This window comes from Corvus kubaryi, unplaced genomic scaffold, assembly GCF_017639235.1.
Source record: "Corvus kubaryi isolate FWS band 111438036 unplaced genomic scaffold, C.kubaryi_AGA036_p1.0 37292, whole genome shotgun sequence".
Classification (NCBI taxonomy): domain Eukaryota; kingdom Metazoa; phylum Chordata; class Aves; order Passeriformes; family Corvidae; genus Corvus; species Corvus kubaryi.
In genome coordinates this window covers 458,243-471,337 of record NW_024581091.1, presented here as the reverse complement: position 1 = coordinate 471,337, position 13,095 = coordinate 458,243, and the positions used below count along the sequence as shown (strand labels likewise).

At 44.0% G+C, this 13,095-nt stretch overlaps 1 protein-coding gene across 1 annotated transcript in view; it reads left to right on the top strand.

Annotated features, from left to right (window-relative positions):
- WRN (WRN RecQ like helicase) overlaps positions 1-13,029 on the top strand; it is a 29,249-nt gene extending 16,220 nt beyond the window's left edge. The window contains 20 exon segments of the mRNA XM_042026863.1: positions 649-836; positions 951-1,128; positions 1,684-1,865; positions 2,213-2,314; positions 2,666-2,758; positions 4,079-4,220; positions 4,998-5,171; positions 5,252-5,346; positions 5,620-5,695; positions 5,853-5,926; positions 7,037-7,115; positions 7,401-7,513; positions 7,711-7,825; positions 8,393-8,518; positions 9,407-9,569; positions 10,034-10,248; positions 11,401-11,472; positions 11,861-11,998; positions 12,704-12,770; positions 12,773-13,029. Coding sequence (XP_041882797.1) covers positions 649-836; positions 951-1,128; positions 1,684-1,865; positions 2,213-2,314; positions 2,666-2,758; positions 4,079-4,220; positions 4,998-5,171; positions 5,252-5,346; positions 5,620-5,695; positions 5,853-5,926; positions 7,037-7,115; positions 7,401-7,513; positions 7,711-7,825; positions 8,393-8,518; positions 9,407-9,569; positions 10,034-10,248; positions 11,401-11,472; positions 11,861-11,998; positions 12,704-12,770; positions 12,773-12,891 — 2,511 coding nt within the window. The 3' untranslated portion in view covers positions 12,892-13,029.
- Positions 13,030-13,095: the final 66 nt, after the last annotated feature.

Below are 13,095 nucleotides of genomic sequence, written 5' to 3'. Positions count from 1 at the left end.
TAGTTTGGAAATATCAGCCTTTTAATGTCGTGCTGTGGGTGTACTGACCATGCTGGTTTGGAGTTGGAGCAGTCCCTGTCAGTGATTGGGCTTTGTGGCTTTTCCTAATGTTTAAACAAAGGATGTCCTGCACTTGGACTACCAGAAACCTAGGAAATTGAAGCTGCTTTGGATCCCTATGCTGAGGAAGATGATGTCCCTAAGCTTCTGGTTTAATATTGGGGGATTTTGTTTTACCTGACTGAGTGGCTTGTAGGAGCACGCAACTGATTTCTAGACACTCATCAAGCAGTTATTGCATAAGCTCAGAAATTCAGACCTGAACTTCACATGCTTTTGTGGGGAATGTCATCCTATGTTCCTTAAATTTAGCTAATCACATCAGTGATTACTGTGGACTTGTGGAGGATATGTTCAGAATAAAACTTTGTATTTCAAGGGTTCTGTCCCTGTCTGCTCTCTCAAGAGCTTTGGTGTAAAATGTTCAAGAAGCTCAATATTAACTGTATTTTTCAAATGACTGAACTTATCCAATGCTAAACACATTCAAGTGCCTTGTTTACATCCTATATCAGTTGGCTCTTGAGGTTTTTGATTTAAAAAAAAATCAACGAGAGGTCATGGTTGTTGTTCTACTTCTCTTTGCAGGTCCCCATTATTGCTTTAACGGCAACTGCGAGTCCCTCGATTAGAGAGGACATAGTGAAATGCCTGAACCTGAGGAATCCCCAGGTCACCTGTACCAGTTTTGACAGACCTAACCTGTACCTCGAAGTTGGACAACAAAGTGGAGACATCTGTAGGGATTTGAAGCAGTTCCTAACCAGGAAAGGAAGGTTAGGATTTAAGCCTGGTTTTGATCCCTCATATGTGGGGTTTTTTTTTTTTTGCAGGCAGGTGGCTTTTTTTTGTTTTGTATCTTTACATGATGTTGTTGTTGTTATTTTAAGCAGTTCTGTGTATGAGTTTGAAGGCCCCACTATCATCTACTGCCCTACAAGAAAGGCCACTGAGCATGTAGTGTCTGCACTGAATAAACTCAACGTGGCCTGTGGTACCTACCATGCTGGGATGGGGAACAGTCAGAGGAGAGACACCCACCACCGGTTCATGAGGGATGAAATTCAGGTACGTAGGAAACAAAATTCTCTTGGTCCTATTTAGAATTGCAGAGTTTTTGGTAGAAGAAAATTTCCCAATACTGTCCTGTGTTACCCACGTCCTCTGTAATTCTGGGCAAAGAAATTGCTGGTCTGTGCTGACAGGAATAAGATTCCTAGCTTATCTTTCAAATTTCTGTAGTAATTCCCTTAAAAATGCATGGTATCCAAGGGAAATGTTGGTAGCTGGAACAAGATCACAACTTCTGTGAGCTGCTTCTTTCCTAGGCAGCAGAGATTTCAATCCTGGGACTTCTTGTGTTCCTTTTCATGATCTGTTTTGTGCCTGTTGAGAACAGCTACTTGAAAACACTCCTGCATTTGCCACAGCACATCATCCCTCTCGTGTTTGTAATCCTGTGGCTGTGCTCTGGCAGACTCAGACTCAGCACTGTGGGTCTGGAGCTGTTGGAATTCAGGCTGAACGTGGAGTCTGTGGCAGCAGATTCACGCCGAGTGTGTGAGCATTAACCCAGGCGCGGTCTCTGGGATCGCTTGAAGGCGCGCGGCTCCTGTTTTGCAGTGTGTTGTGGCGACGGTGGCGTTCGGAATGGGCATCAATAAGGCCGATATCCGGCTGGTTATCCACTACGGCGCCCCGAAGGAGATGGAATCCTATTACCAGGAAATGGGGAGAGCCGGGCGCGACGGGCTTCCTGCTGCCTGCCACGTCCTGTGGGCTGCGGCAGACTTGGCCTGTAACAGGTACAGCTCTGGGGACAGCCCTTTCCTCCCTCCTCAGGGCCTTTTGCCGTGGGTCTCTGCAGGTCAGTAGCCTGTGGGCTTGGAAGAACCTCTCTGTCTCCTGTTTTACCCTCTTTGGGATAATGTTTAGAAGAATATGAATAAAGTGCTCTCCTGAGCATGCCCCGTGCTCTGAGGATCAAGGTGGTGGAGAAGCAGGCAGGCAGTTTGGGTCTGGTTTTAGGTAGGGTATTTTTTCTAGCTCTTCCTGGTGAATTAGAGAGCATGGTCTGGCATATTTCATTTGGTGTGGGACAGGGGAATAGTGGTCAGCATTTAAGGCTCTGCATTTTTTGCTCCTGTCTCAGACGCCTCCTGAATGAGATCCACAACGAGAAGTTCCGGCTGTACAAGCTGAAGATGTTGGCAAAGATGGAGAAGTACCTGGTGTCCAATAGCTGCAGGAGGAAGTGAGTGCTGGAACCTATTAGTGCTCTGTCACTGCAGGCAGCTTTGATAAGACTTGGCCACAGCTGTGGGTTGTCACCAGAAGGCATTTTGGACTCACAATGTGTTCTACAAGCACAGAACATTCTATTCTGTATTAATAACCAGTATCAAAAGTACAACCTTCAGCACATTTATACGTTTCCTTATTTGCCTTTTTTTTAAAAAAGACTTTTTCTTTAGAGGAATCAAGGCTAAATAATTGGTTCCCCAGTGAATTAATTAATGATGCTGATTTCAACTCTATTTTCTGCAATAAATTTAATGTGTAAATTCTTGGTCTTCCATTGAATTCTTTTTGTTCCCTTGGGTAGAATCATCCTGTCTCATTTTGAAGACAGACAACTCCGAAAGGTTTCCTCTGGCATCACGGGCACGGAAGAATGCTGTGATAATTGCAGGTACAGGTAAGCTTTCTTCCCTGAAGGGTGATCCTAGAGGTTATGTTCTCTCAGACTGACTTACAAGGAAAATTATCTAAAAGAATTGACTTTCATGCATCTGATCTTGCAGCTGTTCAGCCTGAGGTTTATTTTTGAACAGCTCTCTAACCTTTTGCTAATGAGTTGAGCAAGCCATGATAAGCTCTAAGTTAGGCTGTGGGAAAGCCTGGAAACAGAGCAGGATCGCAGTTCCTAAAAGGGGTTTAGAGCAACACCCTGGAACTGTGAAAAACACTTCTGTTCATCAGTTTAAGCCCTGTTAGGTAATTAATCCCAAAAGACAGCACAAATAGTGTGTGGTACCAGGTGTCTAAGGCTTAATTGCCCCAGTGTCCAGGGAGCTGTTCTCCTGTGCTGACATGCGCTCTTTTAACCTTGCTAATAATTCCATGGGTGTGCTGAGGGGGACTCAGGAGGCTGATAGTCACAGAGGTATGAGCAGAAACACCTTCCTCACTTTGTTCTGTAGTTATAATAAAGCTTTCCCTGAAGTTAAAGTAAAGTATTCCTTGCTCCTGCTGGTAGCCTGATGCTTTCTGATCCCCAGCAAGATGTTAGGCTGCGTTGCTTTCTGGTGAAGTGTTACCAGTTCAGGAATTTCTGTATGTCAAGGATTAGGACACCTTTGCCTGGCCTCTACTGCAACTAAGTAAAAAAAGAATTTAAAATATCATAATTTCCTCTTTGCAGCTACCTTGCTGTGCTAATAAAGATCCAGGTAGTGAATTCGTATTGCAGAACTGAAATAATTTGAAATACATAATTTTCCTTTATCTCCTTAGAACTGGTTTGTGCCAGTAATTTTTCAGTGGGTTCTTTGAGTCAGTAACAGATGCATTAACAAACCTTATATAGCCTTTAATGGGGTCACTCTTTACTCCTGGTTTTCGTTTTTCTTTTATGTTCTTAACGAAACAGGAGAGAGCTTTTAAGTGCAATGAGAGAAATGTTGTGCATGCCCAAACCAATGCAAATATTTAAATGCTGAATTCAGAAGATTGCTGAGACAACGTTCTTAACAGCAGGTGTTGTGGAGAACTTACTGTTGGGTTGGACAGTTGCCTGAGAAGTTACACTGATAGAAATATAAATGTGTCTTGAAGTTACATTGACGTAAATAATTAAATATGTTTAAAATGTATAGAGCTAGGACTGACATTAGAGATTACATTCACGCCAATCACTTGTGGTTGTTTCATTCATCACTGGGCTGACAACATTTGGAACAAGGGAGGGGGGACTTGATTTGCTTGTGTTAAACTTGGCTTCCTTTGTGCCTTTCAGAGGCTCCCGCCTTGCAGTCCCCAGTGACTTTGACGGCGGTTTGCAGGACTTTGGGAAGCAAGCACACCAGCTGCTGTCTGCAGTGAGTGCCCTGGATGAGAAGTTTGGGACCAGAATGCCAATTCTGCTTCTTCGAGGGTCTGTAAGTGATGGTGCAGCTCCTTGTGTTTGTTCTGAGGGAAGAGGCTGTGACAGTGTCCCTCTTAATTGATTTATCAGTCAATACATGGATATACATTCACGTCAGTGTGTGTATTCCATTTTTCTTGGAGAGATGGATGTTTGTATAGAGAGGTAGTCTTGACTTTGGGAAGCTGCTCAGCTCCACTCCCCTTGCAACAAGCAAGATGATTGTCCTTTAATGTTTTTATGAAAATGCATCCTTTTGATTGTCTTGAAAGGAACAGCCTTTTCAGAATGAGGGATAAACGTCTTGGCTCAATAATTAGTTGGCTTATGTTGGAATGAAGCAATGGCTTCCACTGCAGCTTTGTGTTGCTGAGTGACTTCGAGTAGTCAAGTGGGAAGTAGGGTACCAGAATGAATATAAATTATTTCTATACACCTTTAATTTTAACTGTTTTGAAATACTAAGCAAGAAACTCAGTGGAAATAAAATTAGAATAAGAACAGAATCACTTTTTATTTTTACAAACTGAGGAGAAAAAGAATGACCTGTAATACTTGATAAAACTGGGTGAATCCCTTGTTTAACTTTTTAATAAAGTTAAGCTGCTGATTATTACGCAAGTATATCTAGGGAAAAATGAACTTGTCCCAGCTTTGGCAGAAGGCGGATTAGGCGTGGAATAGGTTAGAGGAGGCTCCTCACATACTGGGCTTTTGGTTTACTGGTTGTACTTTAAGCTTTCCTGCACGAGGAGTGGACAAATCTGAGAGATTGTTTCAAAAATTTCAGTGCTCTCAACGCTTGCCAGACCGGTACCGGAGGCACCCTCTCTTTGGCTGTGGAAAAGAGTGGCCAGAGAACTGGTGGAAACAGCTCTGCCAGCAGCTGATAATGGAAGGGTTCCTCAAAGAAGTCTCAGGCCATAACAACAAGTTTGCAACCATTTGTGTGCTCACCCAGAAGGTAATTCTGGTTGTGAAATGACCCACTGAGAGCTCCTCCTGAGTAATCCATAGCTAAGTTGTGTGGTTTATTTCTTACAGGGTAGAAATTGGCTGTCAAAAGCTGGATCTGCCTCAAATCCAAGTCTTCTGTTACAGTCTAGTGAAGACCTTAATCTGCAGAGACCTTCTACCAGGTAATTGTAGCACATGTGTTCTCTTGAACACTTCTTTACTAACATAAGATCTGTCTCTGAAACCTGCTTTTGGAGGAGGCAGGGTTGAACAGGAGGAGGCTCAGCGTTCTGGATTTTTTCATGAAGAATGATGATTCTAATAATTAATCAGTAACTTGATTTGCCAAATACATCCCTGCACCAACTTGAAATAAGTTTGCTTAGCAAAATGTTATTTTTTGAAGGGCAGTGTCACTATTCAATGGAATTAAGATATAATTAATTGCATTACAGCAGCAGACGTTCGCCAGTGCTGTCCAAGCAGCGCTCCCCAAGCACAAAGGGAGCAACACAGTCACCAGGCAAGCAGGTCTGTACCAGTACAACCCTCCAGCAGTGTGATCCGTCCTTGCTCATTAAAAAAACCCCCAACTTGCAGACATATCACAAATTAATATTTTATCAACAGCAAACTCAGTGAAAAGATTGTAAATCAGCATTTGTCTTGTTTTTCTGATTTTTTAAAGATATCTCTGGTTGAGATGTTCTCCTATGACAGGAAAGGTAAAACTCCGCCACGAAGCACTAACATACTTAACAGGTACAGTTCTTGGAATTAAAGCAGATTTGCCTAATTTTGACTGTGTTAATGGGTAGACTGCTTGTCGAGTGATCCTTAAAAGGAGCATTCTCATGTGAAGTGGGTGTGGAAATGTTGAATGCATTTAAAAAACCAAGTGCCTAAAACTTGCTGTACACTGCATTATATTTCAAAATATATTGTATTGACAAGATTGAACAGTTAACATCAGGGAGCATGGAGGGCTCTGCCTTTCCACACTGGGCTGGAGAGTACTGAGACCAAGTCAAGGCTCCCTCAGGTCAAAAGAAATCAAATAACCTCTTGCAAAAAGTAGACCAAGTAATTTGTTTTCCTGGCTCATGTGCTGCTTCAGATTAAATGCACCTTGTATTTCTGAGTGGATTCCTCCTTCAGGCCACCATTCTGGTGCTGGCAGATGACAGGAAGAGAGGCTGCGTCACTTAGGTGAATAGTTGCCACTGCAGCCATGTGAAGATAGATTATTTTAGGGACAGTTAAAATCCAAGTTATTTTGCACTGTGCTTAGGAAAGGAGGCTCTTAGTCCAGCTTGTCTCCGAACAGATACTGCAGTGTAATCATGGCAGTCCAATCAAGGGTAAATGTCCCCGAGTCCATGAGCCTGTGGACTGGGAGCTGTGCTAATTCCACTCACAGCAGAGCAGCTGTGTCCCTGTCTCTGATGGTCTTAAGATGATCAGTGCTGTTTGCCAGGATTAATGTTCTCAGCCATGGGCAAAAATGAAAGGTGGGATGTCATAGGGGACCAGTGACTGTTCAAGATATGGCAATCCAGCTCTTAAGAGATATTGGTGGGTTGGGTTGTTTTTTTTCTCCCCAAACTCCCACAGATATGATTTCATCTGCTTGAGCTTTGTGCAATAAGAGCGTGTTTGTGAGTTGCAGCATGAGATCAGAGAAACTGTGACATTAAGGATCCTGCTGGTTCTACCCCAACCAGCTCCAGTCCAGCCTGGGTGCAGAGCTGGCATGAGGTGCTGTTGGAGCTGGCAAAATAAGCTGGGCTGCTGCTCTCCCACAGCCTTGAACCAAGTCCCTGAATAAACTCATGGGAAGCAAGGCTTGCTTACAGTTGATTTTTTTGTTAGTGTTTCAGGGCGCTCACCACTGAAATCTCCTCTGAAGCCCCAAGAACCAGGTGTTTCATCCCGAGAAAAAGAACTAGAGGTAAGCTTTTGTGGGATACGGAGCATATCTCTGAATTGCAGTCAGCCTGTAAACCGCAGTTGTCCTGTGTTTGGGCAGTTGGCTTGGACAGCTCCTAAAATTACTGAGTTGTTTTGAATAGAAGTCCCAGAATAGGGCTTAAATACACTAGGAGGGATTAATGGATTGCAGGGCTTTTGTGTATTATTGGAAAGATAAGGGAAGTGGTAACCTTTGCTCTTGTAACAAATAGACCTGTGAGTGGTATAGAGCTGCTTCCTGAGAATTTGGCTCCTTCCTTCCCAGACTGCTCTGTATGGCAAGCTGCTGACTGCTAGACAGAAGGTAGCTAATGAGAACGAAATTCCTCCAGCTGTCTTGGCAACCAATAAGATCCTGGTGGAGATGGCCCGGATAAGGTAAAGCCAGCATGCAGACATGTTGTACAACCTGGGGAGGTTGCAAGCCAAGTCACAAATCCCTTTCCTGCTTTGGTTGGGAGAGTGGGACAGCTCAGCTGGGGAAGCATTGGAAGTGCCTCCCCCAGCTACTAAAAGGCATTGGGCAGCAGTATTTTGGGAAAGTCTGTGTTGTTGCATTCTTCATCCTAAACCAGGCCTACGAACATTGAGAACCTGAAGAAAATCGATGGTGTGTCTGAAGCCAAGTCCACCATGCTGATGCCTCTCCTGGCTGAAATTAAGGACTTCTGCCAAGTAAATGGTTTGCAGGTATGATGAACTCAAGTGTCTTCTCCTTGGCAGGAGCCTTAAGAATGGGATTTGTTCTGCAGCTATTGGACTCCATAGATTAGTCTTTCTGTTCAAAATACTATGATCTAGGAATAGGAACCAAAAGCATGCCTAGTTTTTTAGTTGTTTTCAAGGAGTCTGTGTTGAGAAAGTTTAGCTCAAATGGAGGAGTTTCCCATGCAGACTGAATGCCACAGTTTGTTTTGATGGAATAGTTTCACATGGAATGAGGAATACATAAGACGATGTGTTGGCCTGGGCACTTTTTTATGTCTGGTTTTATTTCCAAGTTCCTTGGACAATGCCATGCCTGGTTTTAGTAAGATGGGAACATGTGGGTGTCCATCTGGATTCCCTCCTTGCTTTCGTTTTCCCTCTCTTCTTTACTTTCTTTTTTAAGAACATGGATTTGGGGTCAAAACCAACCTCCAGACAGATTAATGATTTTGTTAATATTACTTCTTCAGAAAACTTCAGATAATGGGAGGGCAATCCACCGGTTGTCACCGGGATATAATTCATTTAATTCTGCTTTATCTCACTTAGACCGACACATTCCCCACATCTGCACCTAAGGCTCAGAAAGAAGCATCTCCCTGGAAGTGTGCTAGAGCCCTTTCTCGCTCAGAGGAAGTCACATATATCCTGTTCCAGGAGAAAAATTACTCTCTGGTAAGCTCTTGCCTGCGGAGGCTTTCGATTTGCTGAAAACTGACAGCAGAGATGCTTTGTCTAGAGGAGGGGGATGTGCAAGTACTCTTAAATGCTCTGCACAGTGCTGGGATGGGTTGCTTTAAAACTCTGAGGCAGTACCTTTCCTGGGAAATGGCAGATCTTCTTCCTTAACTCTGTGAAGTAGTGGTCTGGAAAACTGAGGTGGGATACAGTGAGTTTTTAATTCCACAGTAAGAAACTTAAGTTGCTTTGGCTTTTGCTTTGCCCTTCCCAAGAGTGTGGGTCAGGTGGTCCCCAAGTTAAAAGTGTACCTAAGGATGAATTAACAAGAAATAGTTGTACAATTATTAATGGACAACTTGATGCTCTGTATCCACTAATCCTGATGATATGCACAGTGTATGTATTCCTTCTGGAGAAATGAGTAGAAACTTGAAGTGTGCTTTTTTGAAGAGTACAAGATTCCAGTTGGAAATCTGTCCTTGAGAAAAACAAGTTTGGGTCAATCAAGTTTGAGATGCTTTTCTTCAAGGCAACTGTTCTAAGAGGAGAATTCACCCAACATGTGAAAATGAAGGGGAATTTGTTTTGGTGCTCTTAGCCATGTTCTGCATGGATGTTCTGTATTAAGTGGGCCCATGGAAGGTCAGGTGCACCACAGCTCTTTCATCTCGACTGAGTTCAAGGTGAGGTGTTGCACTCAAGCTGTGAAGTAGTTTTGAGACAGAAACACACTTGAGAAGCTGGAAAAGAAATGAGATAACTATTGGCAATCGTGCAGTGTTTTGGGGAGCTTTGTTGTGCTGCTGTGTGCCGGTGTCTCTGGATTGTTTTTTGGGAATGACACTTCTGCCATGTGAATCCCTTCTGCCTTTGTTTCCCCAGGGGGCCATAAGTGAGTGCAGATCTCTGCCCCTTGCTGTGGTTGGCACTCACCTGTCCCAGGCCCTGGCAGCTGGCTACACTGTGAGCCTGGAGCGAGCAGGTTTGACTCCTGCAGTTCAGCAGGTCCTTACGGATGTTATCCGCAACCCTCCCATTAACTCAGGTAAGCATCACTGACCGTACCTGAAGCTTCTCACGCCTGGTAGAACCCAGCAGTCCTGGAAGGCTGGGCCAATGCCAGGGTCACTGCTTTCCTTTCAAGGCTGAGCTGTAAAATAACTCTGATCACAATCCGTAACAATGGGGCAGCCCTTTACAAACCCTTTGACTCGATGGTATGGAGAAGATTGAGACATCCCTCTTGCATCTGTATTTACTCAAATGTTTTTGGGAAAAAACATCAGCCTGACAAGGTATTCCTGTAAGTACTGGCATCCTCAGAAAACACACTGGGAATTTATCACGTGATCTTACGAGTCAAACCCATACATTTTTATCTTATCTTTTCTATGCCTTAATGCATCCTATGCTTTAATGAGGTGCAACGAATGTATTTTACAACATAAGTAAACTGAATAACAGGCAAGAAGCTTAAACAATTAATATTGTATTTATGTTTTTTCCAAGACACTACCAAAATTCAAGAAATTAGAAAACTTACTCCTGCAAATATTGAGCTGTATCTGATCAAGATGATGATTGTACTCTTGGAGAAAGAGCATAGAAATAAATCTAAGGATGGCTTAGGCATCAAAAGAAGGCTGGTGTGGCCTGAAGGGCAGCAGGAAAAAACAGGAGCCGATCAAGCAAGCAGGGGAGGTGCCTTGTGGAATAAAGCACAGGTTAGTAAAAGAAGGTTATAAAGCTGTTCTATAAAATAATGTTTTCTTTGTAGGAACAGACTAACAGGATGTTGTTGCTGGTTTCCAGCAGTGCTTAGTGTCTCATCTTCCCAATCCATCTCTCCCTCAGTTTTGAGTAGAACCGTGTCCTCCTTCTCGGAGGAATGCTCAGAGCAGAAGCTGAGGATTCTTTTTGAATCAGTATTGACCTAGGAAGAGGTCACACCTGTGCAGCTTAGCTGTGGTTTGTCGCACACATTATGAGTTCTTCCCAGTATGAAAACTTGGATACGCTGGATCCTTCATAACAACCAAATCTGGGTTGTGCCCTTGCTTTGCTTCTGTGCGTTGGTACCAAATAACCAAGCTGATGTGGGAAGAGAGATTCTCCTACTGTGCAGGAAGCAGGAAGGCTAAGAGGATGAAAAAGCCAGAGGCAATCCCAGCTAGGAATGTCTCAGTCTTTGGGTTTCTGTAGTGCTTGAAACTGCTGGGCACAGCCTGATAACAAGTGTCTCCTGGGGAACAAATCTTGGGAAATAAGGAGCTCTTTGTTGATGTTTGAGCAAATCCAGGATAGTCTGAGCTGTCTGCTGGCCTCTGTGACCCCAAGTCCCAGTTCAGCACCTTGTACAAAGGACACCCTGCACTGAGTGGCACCTGGTGGGAATAGTAAAGAGAAATACCATACTCCAAATCCTGCTGCCTGTGCTGGGATTTCATGTCCGTTCCTTACAGGGCTTTGGGCTGACTTCTTAAACACTGGCTCAAGCAATTTTTCAAGCATTGCCGTTTTGCCAAATTGATTTTCTTGTTTCACTGAGTGCTGTTTTGTTTCTACGGTATCTGTGTCAGAGCCACCTTTTTCCTGCAGCTGACCTCCTGACAGTCTGACTGCCTGAGCTCTGATCACACTTGTTCCTGCTACTGTTAGCTCCTGGAGCTAATAATGGGAATGACATGCTATTAGTAATCAAATTAATATAATCCAAAGGAATAGACTGCAAATCCAAAAGCTAATCCAAGCAGTCTTTATTTACTTTTCTTTCAGAAGATATCCTGGTTCTAATAATTCTCACTAGCAAGCAATTTTAAATCTCTTAATGGATGTTCTTGGATTTGAACGGGCTGACTTTGCTGCTGCTTTTACAGGGTAATTGGATCAATCCAGCATCCAAGGAAGGAGCAGAGAAACCCCATCTGCATGTGGTGCCTTTGGCTTCGGTAAGCAGATGTTCTTCCTCTAATAAAGCACGGGGTAAACGTGCCATTAGTGAGGATTTTGGTAACACGGGGATGTGTAGCTGATCAAAAGTCTCAGCATGACTGCTGCAACCTATGACCAGCAGGATAGTATAGAAAACATGAGTTAATATCTGTTGTGCCCACTGTGCTGTTTTTAACTGACACCTTAGCTGTAAAAACACATTTGAAAATACAGCACTTATTTCCAGTTGCTGTGTGTTTGAAACGTGTGAACTTCACTTGCTCAAATTTTGTTGTGGTGAAAAGAATAATGGGCAGTGCCCTTATTAAGCAGAGGTGTTGGAACTTTGTTGATGATGGACTGTGACCCAAATAACATTCTGCTTCCTCTCTGTCCCATGGGAAGACTGCAGGGAGCGTGGATGGCAGCCAGGCAGGGAGCAGGGGGGCAGCAGGCCCCTCGAAGCCCATCACCCCGGCCCCCTCCAACCAGGCTGCCCTCGATCCCGAGGAGGAGGAGCTGTTTGCTGACTCTCAGCCAAAGGTGAGACTGCAGGAGCACAGCCCAGACCCGGTGGCTGGGGTGGGGATCTTCAACAAACCAAATTGCCAGCTTCTCTCTGCGTTCCTGACTGTGCCAAAACCTGGGCATGGCTTGCCAGCCCACTTCTCTCATGGACATCCCTGAGGCAGTGATGCCATGTTGCTTTTATTGCCCTTGCTGTGTCCAGATATCCCACTTGGACAGCAATAGACTGCTACAGGAAACTTTGCCCCCAGTACATTGTCAGCTATCTCATGGCAGGTGCTTCCACCATTTTCAGAGGACATTTGGTTCCTTTTTTTTCCTTTTAAGTACAGGGTTCTCCTGTGAGGCTGTGCCGATCACATTAAGATTTTTGCGCTGGTGTCGATAGGAACACAAGTTGTATGTGCAGATGTTAAGAGTTTTTCTTTAAAAGGGAGCTCATGTCTCTGACCAGCACCACTTGTTGAACCACTTGCTTCAGTTTGAAGCTGGATATTACTGTGAGTTCAAATCTTCTCAGCCTTGATTCTCAGAGTTTAATTCTTAATCCCTTAGGTACTTGAATAAGGTGTTGGATTTAAGTGAGGCATAAGTCTTCCATGAACAATTTGGACTGTTCATGGCTACAGCTGAGCATGAATTTGAGGAGCAGAGCTGTGCAAATGAGCCAGGCTGTGAATGTGCGTTTCCTTCCGTGTTTGTGCGTTTGTTTCGTTCCAGAACTCTCATCCCCCTGCTAAGAGGCGGGTGCCAGAATGGTTTGGAACCTCGGCATCAACAGTTGGACCTGAAACCCAGACCAAGAAATGCAAGACAGAAACCAAAAGAGGGATTTTCAGTTGAATGTGGAAATCAAGATGTGTTTTTTTAATCTTCTTTCCCAGTGCCAGCAGCATTATCTGCATTGAATGTTGCCTCTAAGAGGCTCTAATTGCCCCTGCTCTACTCTCCATTCCTGCTGCTGCCTCTTCTCTTCCTCAAGAAGCACTTTTAGGACTTCTTCACTGTGTGAAATAGGACGTCAATAAAAAGATTTAAATCAATAACCCCTTGGCGTGTGTGTGTGTCTGTGTGTGTTTGCGGGGCTGAGGGCGGGCAGGCCCGGGCCGCGT